Source organism: Coenobita brevimanus, chromosome 38 (assembly GCF_032717465.1).
Source record: "Coenobita brevimanus isolate Jiangsu-jjx chromosome 38, ASM3271746v2, whole genome shotgun sequence".
Lineage (NCBI taxonomy): Eukaryota > Metazoa > Arthropoda > Malacostraca > Decapoda > Coenobitidae > Coenobita > Coenobita brevimanus.
In genome coordinates, this window is record NC_136991.1 from 1,098,733 (window position 1) to 1,120,697 (window position 21,965).

Below are 21,965 nucleotides of genomic sequence, written 5' to 3' on the forward strand. Positions count from 1 at the left end.
GGAACGATTGGGCAAATATGAACTGGAGCAGATGGGAGACGTGGAAGGTGTGTGTAGCATATTTACAGAAGAAATATGTGCAGCATGTGATGTGGTGTGTGGAAGGAAGAGAAGACGGAGGGGGGTGCAAGGAACAGCGTGGTGGATTGAAGAGGTGAAACAGGCTGTGGCACAAAAGAAGAAAGCATACAATGAATGGATGAGAAACAGGGGCGTGGAAGAAGTTGAGAGGCGGAAGAGAGAGTTATATGTAGAAAGAAAGAGAGAGGTGAAAAGATTAGTAAGAGAGAGTAAGAAGAGAGTGGATGAGGAATTTGGAAGGAATTTGAGTGTAAAGTGGAGGGACTGTAAGAAAATGTTCTGGAAAGAGGTGAAAAGAGTAAGACAGGGTGGAAGTGAAGTTACCAGGGGAGTGAAAGATAAAAATGGTAGATTACTAGTGGAGAAGGGAGAAAAAGTGAGCAGATGGAGAGAACACTTTAAGGAATTGTTGAACGTAGAGGATGGAAGTAATGCGAGTATAAGTGGCTGGGGAATGGCTGGGAGAAGGAGGGAGGTGAGAAGACAGGAAGAAATCAGTAGGATAGAAGTTGTGGAAGCAATGGAGAAAGTTAAATCTGGGAAAGCCCCAGGAATTGATGGAGTGTGTGGTGAAATGCTGAAGCATGGGGGAGAGAAGCTGAAAGTTAATGTAAACAAAAGTAAAGTTATGGTGTTTGAGAGGAATGAAGTCACAGAGTGTGCAGTGAGGTTGGATGGTGAGGATATGGAGAATGTGAGTGCATTCAAGTACTTGGGTAGTGTGATGAGTAAGGATGGAACTTTGGGGGATGAAGCACGTGAAAGGGTACAGCAGGGAAGGATGGTTGTTGGTACACTGAAAGCAGTGATGAGAAATAGGGAGGTGAGTATGGGAGTTAAGAAGTCACTACATGATAGTATTGTGATCCCTACCCTGACGTATGGAAGCGAGGCGTGGACCTTGCAAGAGGGGAACAAGTCAAGAGTGAGAGCAGTGGAAATGAGTTACTTGAGAGGAGCATGTGGAGTGACATGGAGGGACAGGTTGACGAATGAAGAAGTGAAGGAACGTTGTGGGGTAGATGTGGATGTGGTTGAGAAGATTAGGAGAAATACACTGAGGTGGTTTGGACATGTGGAGAGAATGGAGAATGGAAGATTGACTAAGAGGGTGTATGTAGGTGAGGTGGAGGGAGGGAGAGGGAGGGGTAGACTGAGGATGAGGTGGAGGGATGAAGTTGAGAGGTATATGAGGGAGGGGGGGGTGAGTTGGGGGGAGGGTAGTCAAATGGTGGGTGACAGAGTGACTTGGAGGCGTTTTGTCTGCGGCCACCCTTTGCGGGTTAGGGCATCGGGCTATAGATAGATAGATAAAAGTTATTTATATAAACCATTCATTTTTTATAAATTACATGCTTTCAAAATAATACATATAAAACCAAGCTATTCACAGTAAAATAAGCTCTGTACAGTTTTGCACATAAACGTGAATACAACACTTCAGTATGTTAGTGTTTATTATAACAGTATTTAACATTAAGTAACCAAGGATCTTATGGTGTGAGAGTCGGCACAATAATGGAGGCATGAAAGTTGTGAAAAAAACACCCATATCACAAAACCTGTGATTGGGAAAGAGGAAGTCAGAATCCCAATTTTTGACATAATTGCATTAAAAAAATTTAACAAATGTGGATAGGATGCAAAATATGAAACAAAGTAATAACAGATGGAGAATGTTAACAGAACGACCACTGAAATGGCTACACATCCATTCATTCATAATTTAAGTTTTTGAAAATCATAACTCCACCTCAGTGACAATGATTCACACTAAAAAAATGAGATACTGTATAGTCCCTCAACTAATGCTTGTGGGATAAAGCCATTATGTTGATTGTCAGTTCTGAAAAGGGTTGAACCCTTAAGTTGTACACCTGCACAAAAACTATTCTGCACCTTTGGGTACGATGTTTGTGAAAATAAGCAAACCCTATAGACACACATGAGTATAAATTTGGTGCCTCAAAACATATAGCACCCAGTAAGTGAACCTTTTTGCAATTTTGTGTTCTAATAATTACCAAAGATAATAATTGCATTTATAGTTACAGGATGCCCCATATATCACAATGCTTCATCCATGTTTTAGAATGATACATGCTGTAAGAGTGCTGATACTTTTTTGGGAGGGTGCACACATCCATACATACTACTCCAAACCAATCCAGGTTGTAGGTGATGGTGACCATCATTCACTCACTTGATGCAGTGCTGCCTACCATATTTCTTCCTTCCCCTTTCTCATTCTGATTCTGTGTCTGCCCCCACCCCCCACTTCCTACATCTATTTTTCCTTCCTATTACTTTGTATTTCGCTTCTCTCCACTTTGAGTGATAAGCGTAATGTTTCCTGTAACCCAGGAAATCATTTAAGATGTTGGGTGGTAGCCTTACAACCAAATTACAGGGTGAAGTGAAGCCTTCAGTGGTATCCCTGTTAACTGGGTAGAGAGACACAAATCCAACATCCATCCAAGAACCAAACCTCCAAACTATTCCCCATGCCTCACTGTAGCAAGGCACAGTCATCTGCAAGGGAACATTAGTTCACTGTACGGGACATCCCTGCAGGGATGGTTGCCTGCATGCAGCTGATGGGTCTTTTCAGCCAGACAGACCATGGTTGATCAACAACAACAACTTCAATCCACATATATTCTTCATTAATTGTTCTTCCTCCCAGACTTCCTCACTTCTTCATGCGGTTGCCTACAATATTCAGTGATTTTTTCAAGTCTACATTGCCTACTCCACCTCACATTACTGCTATATATTAATACTATGTACTGTATTTTGCATGCTAAAGTGGTTTTAGGTTGTTTTTATACTTAAATGCATTAACTGATTATTACTTTTGACTATCGCATTCCACAGTGTAACTACTGTCATGGTAAAGCTCTGAAAAATATTGATTACATTCACTTCCATATTGTAGCATTAATACTAAAGTAGCAATGGTGTAAGCAAATCCCAAGTGTTTAACGACAATTTCTGATGCACTGGAAGATAACATGAGTCTGAATTTTGTGATGCTGTAATTGACTGCACTCTAATGTGGGATGCAGGCTAGTTATACTCAGTAATCATAGGCATCCCATATATACCTTGCTTGTCAGAACTTGGGAGATTGCCTTCCCCTTTTGCAGTTTGAGCTTTGATAATACAGTTATCAGTCTTGCTGTGGTCCAAGGCTCATCTGGATGTGAATTTGGTGGAATGCAGGCTAAAGTTGTCCTTATCCTGCAGCCCACCATCCTACTTTTGGAGATCAAGGAAGGAGTTGAGGGATGCTTGTACTGTATAACTGGACACCCAACATGCTCATTTATATAAGCACCACTGCATGGTGACATGAACTATGTTGGAGTGCCCCAGTCCTGTTTGATAAAGTCTGATGCCCTCTCTGCAATCATGATGATGGGAGCATTGAGGTTGCCTGAAGTGATTCGGGGCATGATGGACCCGTCAATGACTCGCAGACCACCCACACCACGAACCCTGGTAAACCCACAAACCATATTATAAGCTATTCATACTAAATTATCTTATAATTGCTCTCTCATCTTGAATGGGGAGGTGATTTGCACTTGAATGTGATGCTAGCCTCAAAGAAATGCTATGGAAAGAATGTAGAACCATAACATTGTCTTTGCTGCCACTGACTTACATGAAATATGCTACACAAGGACAAAGATCTAGGCTGCATTAAGGTGAAAGAACTAAAGTTACTGGAGTAGTCAATATGTATTCACCAGATGGAATTAGACCACTTCCATAACCTGAATAGTAATCATAGTTGCACTGAATTCAGTGAGTCTTACTTATGAAGTAAGAATAAGTTTACTTGGTTATTTGTTAAATCAGTATCAGTACTTCAGTGTGGCTACATTTAGCCATCATCTGTTCTGGAAGAAGTCAGGGACCTTTATCAGATTAAATCAAATGTGCTAAAATTGTATCAGTAATCAAAATTAAATGTTTTTTTGTCAGCAAATAATCTGATCTAGATACTGCATTGCATATTCCATTGTTTGAAACATACAACTATTGGTGAGGCCCCACTGACCTCAATGGATTATGAACAGATATTTTACTTGTACAGTATATCACTAATACATCCATAAACTGCAGCATCAATTTTTCCAGTCCACCTGATGGTGCACAAAAAATACTAACTTTCAAAAACTGCCAAGAACAACAAAAAAATCAAGAAGTGAAAGATGGCATGTTTTATGTACGCCTAATTTTAGGACATATCTTCCATAGCTAGATTAGTTAGCTCTGTAATGATTACTTTATAATCTGTGACATTTACAGTCATGAGAATTATTATTTTGTTAGGACTACTTTCATTGCTATGAGAAGAAAGAAAACATTTTGAAATAGTTCTATCCACTTATCAGGTCAGAATATGGTGTTTTTTAGTGCTTTTGGCTCCTCAGCCCTGAATCAGAGACCTGTCTCAAAGTTATTTCACTGAAAGAAGCATTTTACCTGCACGCATATTAAATTTAATCTGATGACTGACTATACAGTACTTACTTGAGCCTATTATCAACAACTCCTTTGGGATCTGATGCTGGTGCCATCTTACATGTGCCAACAGGGTGGTAAGTGGTTTGAGCCATGTGGCGGGTGTAGCATGCCCAGTACTCATCTGACCCATATATCTCCCTCTCACACCCAGGCAGTACCTGGTTTACAGGACAAATCAGAACAATTAATTAGGGTGATGGTTGAATGGTTAAGTTCATGTTGTGACTCCAAGCCCATCTGGATGTGAAACTGGTGAGGCACACCCTGAAGTTGCCCTTCTGCAGTCCACCATCCTCCTTACAGGGAACAGGGAAGGAGTTGAGGGATGTTTGTATAACTGGGCAGCAGAGCCACCTACTAATATTGGTGCCACCACTTGCAGGGGTCCCCCTCCAGCACTACTCATCAGAGTACAGCAAGCATACAAATGCATGACCACACATAATTATACATTCACTCCATATTGTATCTTCAACCATTTCATTGATAGTATCACAGTGAATATTGTTGCTGTCCATGTTTTTTCCTAAGGCAAATATTTCTGAATGGGCATTGTATTTCATTTAAGGTATTTCATAGGGTTCTTTATGTTTTAATGATAAAAACACCAGGGATACACATGCATAAGTTCATCCACTGCTTTGAAATGTAATAACAAAAGTTTTAGATACTTTTTTGGGTGACTATACAGTAAGGATTCTTTACAGGTCAGATTTAATGATGTTTGTTCATATTAAGTCAACAGTATACAGTAATACAGAAAAGTTGTCTGACGAAAGTCTATTGCTATACGTGAGCTTCCTACACTTATACAGTGCCAGCTGTTTGGAAGAGTTGTAAAATCATAAATCTGGAACACATCCCTGAATTATGATGAGGACTGCCTTTACATTCTGCACTTCCAAACCACCTCAGTCTACCTGTGCACATCACTCCACAAACACTCAGTACTTACACATCCTCTTAAATATATACACACTATTCTGTCCCGCAGTGTGACACTACATTAAGGCATGGTAGATGTGACAGGAGTAGCTTAAAATCTACTCAGAAAATATGATCTGCATTATTGTGCTTCATTATATACTTTACATTTGATGTCCCATCAGTTTATCCACTTGCATAAGTTGAAATAAACAGTATTCTAGGTTCACTACCCCTTCTTGCTACACATTACAGTAAGACCAGCAATCCAGTCCCTCAGATATGCATAACCTTTTTGCTGGCAAAGATTTCCAGATATGAATAACATGCCTCAACCTTTCAAAAGAGTTAATATGGCTTATGTAACACTGTCAAACATAGTCTCTGATTAAAAGTTACTAAAGTGTATGTTAAAGGGAGAATAAAATGCACTTCTTACCCTGCTATAAAACTTTGCACCATGTCCAAGCCTGAGAGCCGTAGAATTACCAACTGCCATGGCAAACTTGATACCTGAAGAAGTACAGAAAAGACATGTGATATTGCTTGATGGATCCCAGTAATACTGAAGCTCTATAACTGAACTAAAACCAACTGAGAAGATTTGTGTCATAAACTAGGTTCAGGGTAACACTCGAGGAACATGGATAATACTGTACAGTGTTAGTACAGTATCAAACCGTTATCAGAAGGATATAAAAAAAACAGGATATAGTCTTCTTAAATCCTTGTGAATAGGGAAGAAAGACTACTTCCCCATGTAGTCCTTGCTTGTCATAGAATTGGTTAAAAAGGGTAGGGAAGAGCCTGGAAACCCAATTCTGTGTACTGGTTTAGCAATGTACTGTAGTTCCCAGCTACTGTAATTGCTATTTTAGTATAAGCAGCCTCATAACATAATAGATGCCTGTATTAGACTGAATCTTCCTTCAGTGTGAAAGCAATAGCCAGAATCTTCTCTTTCTTATGCTGGCCAGGCACAAAAAATGAAAGGATGTCTAGAATGATGAGTAGTGCACATAAAAGTTGAAGTGTTATGTGTGTCAGAGTCTAACTCTGTACAATATGTCATTAGCATGAACAGAAAGTACTGTGAATATTGGGAAGTAACTAATCGTAATAATAATGTACGCAACTTTCACACTAAATTGAAATCCTAGTTTATGAATGTTACATCATGAGAATACTGTATGCAGGAAAGTGTTTGTAACTGATCACTGAATGAATTAAAGTTTGCTTACCTTTGACAAATGTGGCCACATCATCTGGGTGACGGAGGAAGTTAGGGTTGATGAGAGGTGGCAGCTTGGGATCACTGGACTGAAGCTTCACTGAGCCACGACTCTTGGGCTGGGTTAGCATGGGGCCAATATTGATGCCTTCAACTCCCGTTAATGGAGCAAAGTAACTCTTATACAGCTGAAAAGTATGTTGAGTTAGAGAGGCTTATTTAAATAGTAGCAAAAACAGCCTGTTTCATATTGCCTTCTCTGAAATGTTGAGGTCCAAGATTAGGCTACTGTGATGCATGACATTTAAGGGCATGTGACTGATATAATGTACTGTAGTGCTGTAGTATATCTATGATGGCTATACATGATTGAAAGACCTCTAACCACTTCCCAGGGGTTCAAACATGAGTGTTGCACGTGACTGTCAGTCTGACTACTACCTTAAGTTAGAAGGCCATCACAGTTTTCTATGACCTGTCAAAGTATATATCTCTGGATGAAATACAGTTTACCCATTGAGCTAAATCATGGCACTGTGAAATAGAACATGCAGATACCCCCACATGTAACTCAGGTTTTCTCAGAGACTACTGACATTTCAGTACGTGGTATTAAAACATGGACCTGTAATATATTTTGAAGTTGATGATGGAACAACAGTATATAAAAGTTAATCAGAGTGTACAACAAGAGATTGGTATTCTTCATGCTGATCAACTGCATATCAGTACTGGGTATCATAAAGGAATGGAACTAACAAAACTACTGTATTTACACTGCAAAGCAAGACACTTGGATGTCGACAAGGAGTTTAAAGTACTGTACTGTATAGTAATACTCTATTAGTCACAACCAGGTACTGATGAAGAGCATTTCTAACTCCCCTACTTCAAAAACCTCCTCTGAGATGACTGAAATAATTTGGCAGTAGCAAGAATATGATGATGTTACAGTTGTAGCCCCTGGCTCCTTTGAATGTGAACCCAGAGAATTGCAGGTTACTGTCCTTCTGCAGTCCACTATCCTCCTTTTAGGGGATAGAGCAGGAGCAGAGGGATGTTTGTGCTTAAAGACCTGACAGCAGAGTTGCCAATTTATATCACTGTCACCACATTAATACAACCCTATCCAGCACCGCTGAAAGGGCTACCAGGAAAAACAGAGATACAGTACTCACATCACGTCTGAAACCAATGCCATCTGTAAGAAGGAGGCCAAAGTCAGTGGCAGGAGTGATAGACATGAAGAGGAACTGCAGTTCAGGCCACATGGGGTCACGGCCATCTGACCTCATCCACGCGTTGACCTCCACACCGAGCGGGGTCGTGAGTGGCCCTGAGGGGATTCATGCATAAACTCCTTATTTTAAAAACAAAATGGTTGGTGTGTGTCTTGGGGGAGAGAGTGGTGGGGGTATGAAAGGGAAATGTGTTGTATCATGAGTATGAGGGGGAGGGATGGACATGTAATATGTTACTGTAATGTTATTATAGTTTTATAGAGAGGTTAGTTCGTTAGATCGTTTAAGGCAATTTTCAATGCATTAGTGATCTATTACATTTGTTTTATGATTTTATACATTAATCAGTTACTAATCTTGCTGGGCAGGGATGTCTTCAGGTGGTGTCACTGATATAACCAACCACAGTTATACAAACATCCTTCAGCTGCCTCCCTGAGGAGAAGAATGGACTGCAAGGGAAGGGCAGCTTCAACTTGCGGTTTACTAAGCTGACATTCTGATATGCCTGGAGCCACCACCACAATCACAACAACAACAACAACAACAACAACATCTTATTTTCTTACTTATTGTTATCCACATATAGCAAAAGCTGGAAGCTACACAGGCTAAATGAAAGAGCCACATACATTACTGATCGGGAGATACAGGATGCTGACCCATGTTCTAAGCAGAATAGAATTGTCTGGTACTGGCCAGAATAACATGCACAACAACACTGCAGACTCACTCCACATTAGGAAACCGCTGGAGATCACAGGTATTTTGAGGGGAGGCCCTCTGTGGTCCCACTCTGTCTAAAACCTGGTCTTGGTGGGGGTCTGCCATTATGCAAAGTTCGTTTTTCTAGGCACTCCTGGATGCTCCTGATTGCCAGAAAATGTTTTCTTTTTCATCTCCACCTCTTCTTCCTCCTCCTCCTCATCATCATCATCATCTATCTCCTCCTAGCTTCTTCCTCCTCCACCACTCCTCTCTTCCTGGATGCTCCTGATTGCCAGAAAACATCTTCATTTTCATCTCCACCTCCTCCTCCTCCTCCTCATCATCATCATCATCATCATCATCCATCTCCTCCTAGCTTCTTCCTCCTCCACCCCTCCTCTCTTCTTCCTCCTCCTCCTCCACCCCTCCTCTCTTCCTCCTCCTCTTCCTCCACCCCTCCTCTTCCTCCTCCTTCTCCTCTGCCTCCTCCACCCCTCCTCTCTTCCTCCTCCTCCTCCTTGTCCACCCCTCCTCTTCCTCCTTCTCCTCCTCCTCCTTCACCTCTCCTCTCTCTCCTCCTCCTCCTCCTCCTCATCATCATCATCATCCATCTCCTCCTAGCTTCTTCCTCCTCCACTCCTCCTCTCTTCCTCCTCCTCTTTCTCCACCCCTCCTCTTCCTCCTCCTTCTCCTCTGCCTTCTCCACCCCTCCTCTCTTCCTCCTCCTCGTCCACCCCTCCTCTTCCTCCTTCTCCTCCCCCTCCTCTCGTTCTCCTACTGCACCCCTCCTCTCTTTCTCCTATTCCATCGTAGAGAAATATCGTGTCTCACCCATTCTGTGGAGTGGGAAAAAGTAGATGCCATAGACTGAAGGAGGCTACGTATGTATGGTTGTTGTTGTAGTTATTGTGGCCCCAAGCTCATTTGGATGTGAACTCAAAGGATAAACTTGCCCAGTCCCTGCAGTTCGCCATCCTTTTTTATTTTATTTATTTTTTTATTTTTTGAGGTGGAGGGGATAGGGACAGAGTTGAAGGACTTTGACATAATCAGACAGTGGAGCCATAGAGTTATATAGGTGCCACTGCATGAAGGCATCCCCCTTCTGCCATGGTAAAAATGGAGATCAAGTATGTATGGTGACGTGCCTTGTCGCTGGTTCAGGTATCGATGTATGGAGTTGGGTGAGAGGAAGCGGAAGATGTCGTCAGCGGAGCCTGGGTTGACAGTCCAGGTGAGTCCGAAGATAGACGGATGGTCATGTAGATTCCTCCCAACCCCAGGCAGGTCTACTCGCACTGGAATCTAAATATAATAATAGTATAATACATAAAATAAGTAACAAAAAACAAGTAACAAAACAGTGTACTCTCATCAGCTTGGGGGCTTCCTATCATCTGCTCTTTAACGATATATTTTGTTTATTGCAGTTTATCCTCTTGTGTGTTATGTCTATATCTTGCATATCGAAATAATTATAAAACTACCGTACAAGAATATATGAAGTACCAGATACAGATATGAACTGGTATGGAAGAGGTGATGGCTAACTGATGAGTCTATCTATCTGTGGCCCGACGCCCTAATCCCGCAAAGGGTGGCCGCAGACAAAACGCCTCCAAGTCGCTCTGTCATCCACCATTTGACTACCCTCCCCCCAACTCACTCCTCCCTCCCTCATATACCGTAAAATATGTATGATATTTGAAGAACAAAAGAGATAATTTAGACCTTATGTTACAACTGAGGTCGATTAGGCCTCTTTTTACTACTTGCCGGTACGCCTTTCCTGGACTGGACCAAGCAGGTAAAATTAAGGAAACGCAGTCCTGGTGGACTGCAGGAAAGCACTCAGTTCAACCGAGCACTCCAAGAGATCTATTCCTTAGGCTGTGCTGATGGCGTGTCTTTACTGCGTGTGAGGTATCTGACTCTGCTTACCCCATGCTTCCTGAGGTGCTTTGCTCGTCCAATCCCCGACAACATGAGTATCTTGGGTGAGCCGAAAGTCCCTGCAGATAACACCACCTCCCTCGATGCCAACACCTGCCGCCGCTGCCAGGGGAGGGGGAAGAGGGAAAGGCTAATTATCAACTGCCCATGGGCCATTTTTCTTGTTGTGACCCCAGATTCATTTAGACGTGACCCTGGTGGACTGCAGGGTGGAGCTACCTTTTACCCGCAGTCCACCATCCTGCTTTTGGGGGATAAAGAGGGAGTCTAGGGACATTTGTACTATGTAGTCATGAACAAAGCTCCTCCAAATCACCCCGTCCTTCTCCATCAATCTGCTTTCTTCCGAAGCACAACACCCTCGTTCATATACTTCTCCACACCATCCCTTCCCCCCCCCCATTCTCAATTTCTTCCTTTCTCTCTCTCCCCTCCCTCCATCCCACACCGCCCTCCTTCACATGCCTTTCCACACCATCCCTCCACCTCATCCTCGATTTCTTCCTCTCACTGACCACCCTCACTCATATCCGTACATCTCTCCATACCATCCCTCCACCTCATCCTCGGTCTCCCCCTCCCTCTCACTCACATAGCTCCTACCATTAAATAATACAAGGAGATCGTTTTGTCAAGGCAACTCCACTCCACACACCCACTGTCTTACCAGGCCGAACTGTTCAAACTCCACACCGACGGCTCGCTTCTGGTCATTGAGGATAACCTGAGGAAAAAGAAATACAAGAAAATAAAAGTAGGTGTTGTTCTCAAGTCTTATTTATTAGTTAGTTAATTGTATGTCTAAGGCGCACACACACACACACACACACACACACACACACACACACACACACACACACACACAAAGAGGTACTGTATCGCAGCACTGGACCATGCTGATCATTAAAACAAGCTTAACATTACCTTACTTCAAGGCAAGCTTTACACACTGGGTGTTACTAACATGTTATGTGCTTATGCAGAAGTCAAGTACAGTTCACTGCAGCTGCTGTGGCCCAAGGTTCATCTGAATGTTAGACAGGTGGGCTGCAGGAGGAAGTTACACTTCTCTTGCATTCCACATAAGGAGGGACCTGAAGGGCGTTTGTGTAACCGGGGAGAGGAACCGTCCGGTTTTTGGTGCCACTGCACGAAGGCTCCAGCTCCAGCACGTGGCCTAGTGAGTGAGGTACCTTAGTAACGAAGGAGTGCAGGGCGACGTGCAGGTTCTTGTTGGTACGGGCTGCAGGCTCCAAGTACGACCTGGTTGTTGACCCTCTCTTGCCATCCCTCTGGGTCATGTCAGGGATGGAGAACCCTGCACCAGTGGCGGTTGTTGATGAGCTCGAGACAAGTTGGGGTCATGCTCGTTATGTCAGACTAAACTAACAGGTTATAGGATTGTTATTGTTGTGGGTGGTGATATTTTCATCTCAGGCTCATATGAACGTGAACTTGGTGGACTGCAGGCTAAAGTTGCTTTCCCTCTGCAATCTACCATCTTCCTTTCAGAGGTGGGAAGGGATATAAGGGGCCTTTTTATCACCGGGCACTGGAGCTTCCCGGTTTTATCAGTGCCACCGGAAGAAGGTATCCCTCTGCAGCTCCAGGACTAAGAGATAATAACTACTCACCAATCTGTTCGGGTCCATTTGGGTCTATGGTGTTGTAGCCTAGTTCCCTGCCCGCCTGCAAGATGGCGTTAGTGATGGGGGGCTGCCACCGCTTGTCGTCCACTGGTAGGGGGCCACCGCGACCATGGAACGCCGCTGTTGAGGATTAGCCCACTGGATTAGACCACTGGATTAGGCCACTCGATTAGACCACTGGATTAGGCCACTGAATTAGACCACTGGATTAGACCACTGGAATAGGCCACTGGATTAGACCACTGGATTAGACCACCACACCATAACAACGCTGTATTGCATTATAACATCTCGCATTATAGTTCCTGTGGTCCCTGGGTCATCTGAATGTGGACCTGATGGACTGTTGGATGAAGCTGTCTTTCTCCTGCAGTCCACCATTCTCTCTCTCTCTCTCTCTCTCTCTCTCTCTCTCTCTCTCTCTCTCTCTCTCTCTCTCCACAAACATCAGTTTCAAGCAAGAAAAAAAAAAAAAACGCTCCCCCTTTAAAAAAAAATATCGTCAATTTTGTGGCCACCTCTTCCAGGATTAAGGTGTTTGGCTATAGACAGAGACAGACAGACAGACAGACAGAAAAATAGATAGACAGATAAACAGACAGACAGATAAACATAGATTTTTACCTGTTTGAACATTCCTGGTGCCGGTGTAATCTTCAGCCTTTTTGAAGTAAGGTAACACTTCGGCGTAGCTCCACCCCGGGTTGCCCATCCTGGCCCAGTTGTCGTAGTCCCGCCTGTTGCCCCTCACGTACATCATCCAGTTCAGCACAGACGACCCTCCCAGCACCTTACCCGCCGGCATGTGACAAGACTGCGGAGACGAAGAAGAAGGGGATGTAAGCACGCGACGTTCTCCTGTAGCAATGGCCAGCCTGTACTTTCTCTGTTGCCAGTTTAATCTACCCACTTCTCCCTCCCTCCCTCCCTCCTCCTCTCTCTAATAATAATAATAATAATAATAACAATTCTAATATTATTATTATTGTCAACATACTGTGGACCAATAAAAGAGAGGATACTGAGATGTAGGCTTATTGTGCAAACTTATTCGCTGAGGAAGAGGCGTTACGAAATCCCCAGGGGTACTTAGGTGAAATCTCCCATGCTTAGAAAATTGGCGCTATGTCTTCGGAAGGTAAATAGAAGCTCCTCCCTGCCGCTCACGGAAAAAAAAGAAAAAAAAAGAAAAGAAAATCTCACGCATCAGGTTTGTCACATGACTCGCCAACCAATCACGGGCGGTGTGGGACCCGGGCGTTATTCCTGTGTTTGTGTTTGAAGGTAATCATTTAATCAGCATTTTTTCTATTCCATTATTCTCAAGTACTCATGTGTAAATAAGGCCTTCAGTTCCTCAGACAGTGAGTCAAAGTTTGATGCATCTTGTGGTGTTTTGGAAGCGTGGTGGTGACGTACAGTATGCAGTGTAACATCATTAAGAAAAGCTGGACATTGTGGTAACGAATATTGGTGTTTTTATGGCAGTAAACGCCTGTGCATTGTGGTGATTACACATAACTGTGAAAGTATCAGAACCACAAGAACCATTATGCACAATTGAACTCAAGAAAGCTCGTGAATATTGTGCAGTTTAAATGAATTAGTTGATAAAACTGAAATTGAAAGTGTCGTAGACAAGAAATTTTGTACACAGTTTCAGAAAATCTGTGAATATGGCATTCATTAGTCACGTATTACAAACGATTACATGGTGATGAGAGTGGAGACAAAAATTTTGTAAAAAAAAAAAAAATGCCATGACTAAAACATCACAGAGGTGGACCTAAACAATGACCGGGCCAATCTCAGTAGCAGCAGATTATGATGTCCTTTTTATGTAATGGTAAGTACGTGGGCTGCATTATTAGTAAAGAAGGCTGTATAGGTGTGTGTGTGTGTGTGTTTGTGTGTGTGTTTATTTTATTATCAGTTTATTAGGTTATAAAAATGTCCATAAGGTATTGTATCGTAAATTTATAGCTCAGTAGTATTTTATACGGTCTAAACTTTATTTTTTGGCTAGTATAGTTGTAGACCCGAAAATTTCAGCATCTTTATGAGGGTGTAAATCTGTAGTTCATGTAGTTTATTAGAGATTAATGTTATCAGTGAGTGGATGGGGAATTGTATCACTTAAGGGTACGAGAACAAACACATAGCCTACATGTTTTTGTGGGGTATTATTTGGCTGTTATTATGTATTTACTTAGTTCGGTATGTTTAGATAGAGTTTACGCTTGTCTTATTGTACCGTACATTAAAATGTTTATTGTCCTTAGCTCCCTGTTTCAAAATCTCCTAAAATGAGTAAATTTTTCCGAGTTTGCAAGATTGAAATAAAAAATACATGACTATTGATGGAGTTATCGTGGGGAAAACCTCTGGTAATGAAGGGGATTTAGATACGGTATGTAGGGGCGTATGTAAACTGTTGAGGCTGTACGCACGATATGGCCTGATAAAAGGAAAAATTGGCGACTTTCACGTTAACCTCTCTCTCTCTCTCTCTCTCTCTCTCTCTCTCTCTCTCTTTCTCCATGGACTCACTATCACGTTTAAGGGTGCAAAGGTCCAGAGAAAATATAACCTTTGTTTGAAGATTGACCCCTCACACCGGCAATTTATCTTTACGACGGGCACGCAGCACTTGTCTGCCTCCCTCCCTCTCTGTCTCTCTCTCTCTCTCTCCACTTGACCTCAAATTTGGCAGAGGTGTGTCAGTAGAACAGGGTAAGGCAGGATAAAAAAAAAAAAAAAAGGAAAAATGAAGAAATTGGAAGGGAAAGGAAGGAAAGGAGAGGAGAGCAAAGGATAGGACAAAGGGGGGGGGGAGCGTAGGGTAGAAGTAGAGCAGGGCAAGGCAGGGAAAGGAAGGACAAGGAGAGGCGAGGAAGAGGACATTGGGGTAATATTGAGTCGGGCAGGGCAGTGCAGGGCAAGGCATTATAGGACAGGGCAGGACAGGACAGGGTAGGGCAGTGCAGGGCAGGGAAGGGAAGAGTAGGAAAGGGAAGGGAAAAGAAAGTGTAAGGACAAAAAAGAAAAAAGGTCAGAGGTCAGAGAAAGACTGGGCGGGGCAATGCTGTACAGAGAGAGAGAGGGGGGGGGATGTTAATGACCCTGACATTATATATTCAGGGTCATAAATCTTCTTCCTTAAGCTTTTGTCTGTGGGATGAAGCCAAGAATTTACAATGTTTAAGAGATGAGTGGATGGATTTTTGGCTTGTGTGTGTGTGTTTAAGTTTCTGTGTTTGGGTGCGAAATAGAGTTTTGATGATGATGATGATAATGAAAGATTTTGTAGATGTGTATAAAAAATGAATTGACTTGTTTTCCAAATCTCTCTCTCTCTCTCTCTCTCTCTCTCTCTCTCTCTCTCTCTCTCTCTCTCTTTCATAGTACTTTCACATTCCCACCACCCTAACGGTAGTGTCGTGCTCTTTCTTTTGTTTCGTGTTTTCGCCTCGTCGCCATCTTCTCATCATGACGTTTTTATATAATTATTTTTTTTAACACTCCTCAATACCATAACGCATCTTGAATTCAATTTTCACACGATCCAAACGGCTTCATATAGCTATAGAGACAAGCAGCTAAGGAGAAGCTTTTCGAAGTGGAGGAGTTAGATGTATATTGAATGATTTCGACGTAGCCTTCATTAACCCCTTCAGTACTGAAAGATTTATAAATAGCCTTCATTCGCTGTCTGTAGTATTCATGAATCTGAATTTTCTTTGCCAGTTAATAGTTGGTTCAATGCAACACAGACTGTAGCTAGTTTTGATATCTGTCAAAACAGATTACCGGTACTGTAGCAATTTTAGCTTTAGAATTGTGTAACCATGCAGTTTTAATGACACTATACTAAGTTCTGAAGTAATTGGCTAGAGCGTACATTTTCGTCTAATAAGTACTGTTAACAAAGTTTTACTTAAAAAAGGCATGTATATTATTTGTTTTCTGTGAAGTCATAACACCAGTGATGTGATACCCGTATTTTAGCTGTCAGACTACTATGATGTTTTTTATCCTGGCTTACTGATTGTATTTTTCTTGAAACGGAGTGCGCAGCATTTCTTTCATATATATATATATATATATATATATATATATATATATATATGAGAGAGAGAGATGGCATCAGACGGCCATGACATACCTGACATACAGTAGGCCTAATCGCTGGCAGACACATGACTGATACGAGCATCAATTATATTCACCTCATCAGTAATGCAAGGATTTCTTTTACCCTTAGACACCGGGGTCGTAGTGAAAGTGGCCTTGAAGATTTCCTAACAGTTTGTCTCAGCGATTTATTGTGCACCATACTCTCCCATAAGTATATGCCAAGTATGTCAATATTAAAACAATTCTTGTAGCACACAATTGTTAAGGTGTATTATGCAGAATAAATCGCCATGGAAAAAGTGCTACGAAGCCTCCCATCCGACTTAGAATACGATGCATAAATTTCCTCTTAGCTGAACAAAATCGTCGTGTCAGCCGAAATAATCTAAAATACATAGGCACTTGAATTTCCCTTCGTAACAAAACTGCAAGTATTTTTCATGTGAATTTACCGTTTACCATATTACGTCTAAGTTGTCTCCCAGCTGAGGAAAATCGACAGCCAGAGTAGTCAAAGTGTGTTGATGGAAGAGGAAGCGTTACTGCAGAGCTTGGAAGAAGAGACGTATTATCGTGATCACAAATTTCTTTAACTCCCATGAGGAAAGGTGAAGCCAGGGCTGAAATGGAGCCAGGCGTACTGACACGGTTACTCTAGTAGTCTGAGTAACGATGGTGATAACAGACATATACGATAACCTAATACTGATGGTGATAACAGACATGTGTACGATAACCTAATACTGATGGTGATAACAGACATGTACGATAACCTAATAACGATGGTGATAACACGGGAAAAAAATCGCGCAGTGCTTACATTCTTGACGTATCCTTTGAGTCCATGCTTCTGTGGCACGGTGAAGTAGTGCCAGTCAGCCTCGCCCTGCATAAGGATGAGGTTAAGGCCTGGTATGGTAGACTCCGGGGGCGCCTTTCCCCCCGCCTCCAGTAGCAACACCCGCCACCCACCCACCTCCGCTAGCCTTGTTGCCACCACAGACCCGGCAGACCCACCACCAACTGAAAGGAATAAATATGTAAATACATAAAGACCCACCACCAACTGAGGAAAAAAAAATCCATGCGAAATTTGAAGGTTGTATAATCCATCTGAAGTTAGATTGGAGGATGTACATGTGTGTAGGACATATGTGATGTGATGACGATGATGATGATAACAGTAGTAGTAGTAGTAGTAGTAGTAATGATATTAGTAGTAGCACAGGTAGTGGTAACAGCAAAAGTAGCGCCAGGAGCAGCAACAGCAGTAGTACTAGTAGTAGTAGTGGCAGGAGCAGCAGCAGCAGCAGCAGCAGTAGTAGCAGTAGTAGTAGCAATAGAGAAATAAATCAACAAAAAATCCAGATACTCACAGCAGGTTAAAGACATATTTGACCTAAATTCAGCCAAGCCAACATTTTGACACAAACTCGAGGCGTCAGTAATAGGTGTCTAGTCGGCAATGGCGTTTTGTAATGGGGGCGAGAATGTCAGGGCTTTTGTAATAGGAGAGAGAATCGTACTTTTGTAATAGGAGAGAGAATTTTTGAGGATTTTTGTAATATGGGTGAGAATTTGTGAGGACTTTCTGCGGTATTCAGTGTCTGTAACGCATTCTTTATGTCTTACTACAGTCTTGATTGGCACTGGTATCGTCTTGCAGAACTCTGTGTGTGTGTGTGTGTGTGTGTGAGAGAGAGAGAGAGAGAGAGAGAGAGAGAGTAGTGTGTGTGTGTGTGTGTGTGTGTGTGTGTGTGTGTGTGTGTGTGTGTGTGTGTGTGTTGTTTTTATTATGACCTACACCAAGCTTTTTAGCGTGGTTGAGAATGGCTGAGTTGTGTGTGTGTGTGTGGGTGTGAGTGTGGGTGTGGGTGGGTGGGTGTGAGTGTGGGTGTGGGTGGGTGGGTGTGGATGTGTGGGTGTGGGTGTGGGTGTGTAAGCGTCATGACCTACACCAAGAGTACCTTTAGCCTGGCTGGGAATGGCTAAATGTAGGTTTCACTACTGTCGCTGATCAGAAAGTGTGTCAGTACTGTACCGTCACGAAGTAGATAGACAGACAGAGATAGATAGATAGACAGATAGATAGATACAATAGATAGTGACAGGGAGTTGATAGAAGTAGATTGACAGATAGATAGAAAGATAGACAGATAGGTAGATATAGAGAGTGATAGAAAGATAAGCTAGGTAGAAAGACACAGATTTAAAACAAATATTCGTAGATACTGAGAGAGAGAGAGAGAGAGAGAGAGAGCACTGACTTAGCATATTTTCGTACCGTAGCAGTAAACAAACTATAAGGAAGAAGAGAAGGTCCATTGCCCTCAGTTAGGTCGCAGTGTGTAATTTCGTCGAGGTGTTCACTATAAGACTATTTGTGTGTGTGTGTGTGTGTGTGTGTGTGTGTGTGTGTGTGTGTGTGTGTGAAGCTGCAGGCCATCCTCCTCCTTTAGTTTTTTTCTTTATTTTTAAAACAAGCTGCCAATCAGTGCCACCTCATGAAAGCGTCCCCCTCCAGTAAAAACCCGAGACAGTCTGATTACGAGATGGAAATAAGGTGCGATTTAGAGTGAGACAAGGATAGAGAAAGGATAGTATCTCTAGGGAATGTGGGTGGGATTGGAGGAGGGAAAAAGACGTGACTGTTGAGCGAGATACAAGGATTGAGAAATGATAGTCTCTTCTAGGGGCTGTGGATGGGGGAAGGAGTAAGGTGTGATTTTAGAGTGAGATTGAGGGATAGAGAAATGATGGTACCGGTATCTTCTAGGAAACGTGGATAGGATACGAAGAAGGACTGAGGTGCGATCTTGGCTTAGTATAAGTAAGATGAGGGAATAGAAGAAGGACTATATCTCTTAGGAATATGGATGGGACATGGTTTAAGGACTATAACAATATGGATGGAACATGGTATAAGTGGGGGTTGAGGGACTTAAAGATGACGGGTGTATCAGGACATTGTATAAGGACTGTGTCTCTTAACAATTTGTATAAGGACTGTGTCTCTTAACAATGTGGATTTAAGTGGTATAAGTGAGACTGAAGGACCTAAAGGATGACAGGTGTACCAGGCGGTGTTGTGTTTTTAAGGTGTTGTGAAGGTAGGCTAACACAGATGGGGAAAGGTGGCTCTTCATGACCACAAACCTAGATGCAAATGATTGATTATATAAACGCACGACTCAGGGACAGATAGATATAAATTGATAGATACATAGATAAAAGGGGTAGATAATGAGATAGATGTAAGTAGATAGGTACATAGCGAGGGATAAATAATGAGGTAGGTTTTAGATTGGTAGAAGAGACAGGAAGAGAGAGATAATTAGACTGATACCAAGATAAATGACAAAGATCCAGACTGAAAGACACAGTAGGCAAATAACAACCTAGCAGACACAGAAAGACAGCTACAGATATGGTAATAAATAAATAAATAAATAAATACGGACAGACAGAGTAAAGACATAAACAGGTGAAGAGGCATGGATAATTATGTAGACAGACACACATACTTACACACACACACACACACACACACACACACACACACACACACACACACACACACACACACACACACACACACACACACACACACACACACACACACACACACACACACACACACACACACACACACACACACACACACACACACACACACACACACACATCTAGACAGAGGGGGAGGTATGAAAAACTAAACAGGAATACAGACAAACAGCTGGGCATGTTTTTATATTTTATCGCTACTACTACTGCCACTTTAACTTACCCACAATGAAGTCATATTGGTGAAGAAGGTGTAGCGATGAGTCTATGTGAACGAGATGGTCAGGGGCGGATATCTGCATCAGGGCAATCACCAGCAAGCGAACTACGGCCGCTGGCAAGATACGGGTTAGAGACAGAATCCCCAGACGCATTGTGGCTCGCTTGTGTTGGCTGGAAAGAGAGGTGGGTGGGTTGTTAGTGCTGGGTTTGTGCCTGTCTTGTGTTGGCTGGAAAGAGAGGTGTGTGGGTTGGTAGTGCTGGGTTTGTGCCTCTCTTTTGTTGGCAGAAAAGAGAGGTGTGTGGGTTGTTAGTGCTGGGTTTGTGGCTCCCTTGTGTTGGCAGAAAAGAGAGGTGTGTGGGTTGGTAGTGCTGGGTTTGTGCCTCTCTTGTGTTGGCAGACAGAAAGGAGAGGTGTGTGGGTTGGTAGTGCTGGGGTTGTGGCTCCCTTGTGTTGGCAGAAAAGAGAGGTGTGTGGGTTGGTAGTGCTGGGTTTGTGCCTCTTGTGTTGGCAGACAGAAAGGAGAGGTGTGTGGGTTGTTAGTGCTGGGTTTGTGGCTCCCTTGTGTTGGCAGAAAAGAGAGGTGTGTGGGTTGGTAGTGCTGGGTTTGTGGCTCCCTTGTGTTGGCAGAAAAGAGAGGTGTGTGGGTTGGTAGTGCTGGGTTTGTGCCTCTTGTGTTGGCAGACAGAAAGGAGAGGTGTGTGGGTTGGTAGTGCTGGGGTTGTGGCTCCCTTGTGTTGTCAGAAAAGAAAGGTGTGTGGGTTGGTAGTGCTGGGTTTGTGGCTCTCTTGTGTTGGCAGACAGAAAGGAGAGGTGTGTGGGTTGGTAGTGCTGGGTTTAGACGCATTGTGGCTCTCTTGTGTTGGCAGAAAGGAGAGGTATGTGGGTTGGCAGATCGGGAAAGAGGTTGCTGAAATCGACCCTGGGAAATACTGTACTACGCCTCAGCCAACATGTCTCCATAGAGCTCACCTTTTCTGCCACCATCCCAGACACGTGAGACATAGGACTAGAGGAGGACAGACACAGAAAAAGATAATAATAATAATAATAATAATAATGATAATAATAATGAAAATGCGTGTGTCTCCGTGCAAGAGTTAGCTGAGACAGGGTTTAAATCTTGGATGGTGAGCGATGTCCCACAACTGAAGAAATCGTCCTGTAAAACTAGAATGAAATGAATAAGTACTGTGCTCTCTCTCTCTCTCTCTCTGTCTCTCTCTCTCTCTCTCTCTCAAATGCTATTAATAGTGCAACTCTTATTGCTAACAGGAATGGGAATAATGAAGAGATGGTAATTACCGCAAAGAGAGAGAGAGAGAGAGAGAGAGAGAGAGAGATTTTCCACGAAGTAAATGCAGGTAACGGGGCATTTTGAGAAGCACACACACACACACACACACACACACACACACACACACACACACACACACATGTCGTTCAGTTGACCACAATACACTAGTTTTCCTACTGGAGGTATTTTACTGAGGGACTGAAGCCTTGAAGGTAAAAAAATATAACACTTTATTGGCCTCAAAAACACTTACACAGCGGCTGAGGCAATGTGGAATTTTATCTGACTATCCACACTTTTTTTTTATTTTTATTTATTTATTTATTTATTTATTTATTATTATTATTATTTTTTTTTTGGCTGAAGGACGCGACTCTCGGTGAAAGGATTATTTTTATTCGTGCAAAAAAAAATGAAGAAC

The 21,965-nt window shown here is 42.6% G+C and overlaps 1 protein-coding gene across 1 annotated transcript; it reads right to left on the bottom strand.

Annotated features, from left to right (window-relative positions):
- Window positions 1-3,440: 3,440 nt before the first annotated feature.
- LOC145396479 (glucose dehydrogenase [FAD, quinone]-like) lies at window positions 3,441-20,401 on the bottom strand. The gene is made up of 13 exons (XM_080269850.1): window positions 20,251-20,401; window positions 17,284-17,486; window positions 12,951-13,140; window positions 12,312-12,446; window positions 11,871-11,995; window positions 11,345-11,401; window positions 10,666-10,779; window positions 9,873-10,029; window positions 7,954-8,111; window positions 6,786-6,963; window positions 5,984-6,057; window positions 4,627-4,778; window positions 3,441-3,582 (listed from the first exon to the last, which is right to left on the bottom strand). Exons 1-13 carry the CDS (start codon window positions 20,399-20,401, stop codon window positions 3,441-3,443), a joined length of 1,836 nt encoding a protein of 611 aa, XP_080125976.1.
- Between the last annotated feature and the right edge of the window lie 1,564 nt (window positions 20,402-21,965).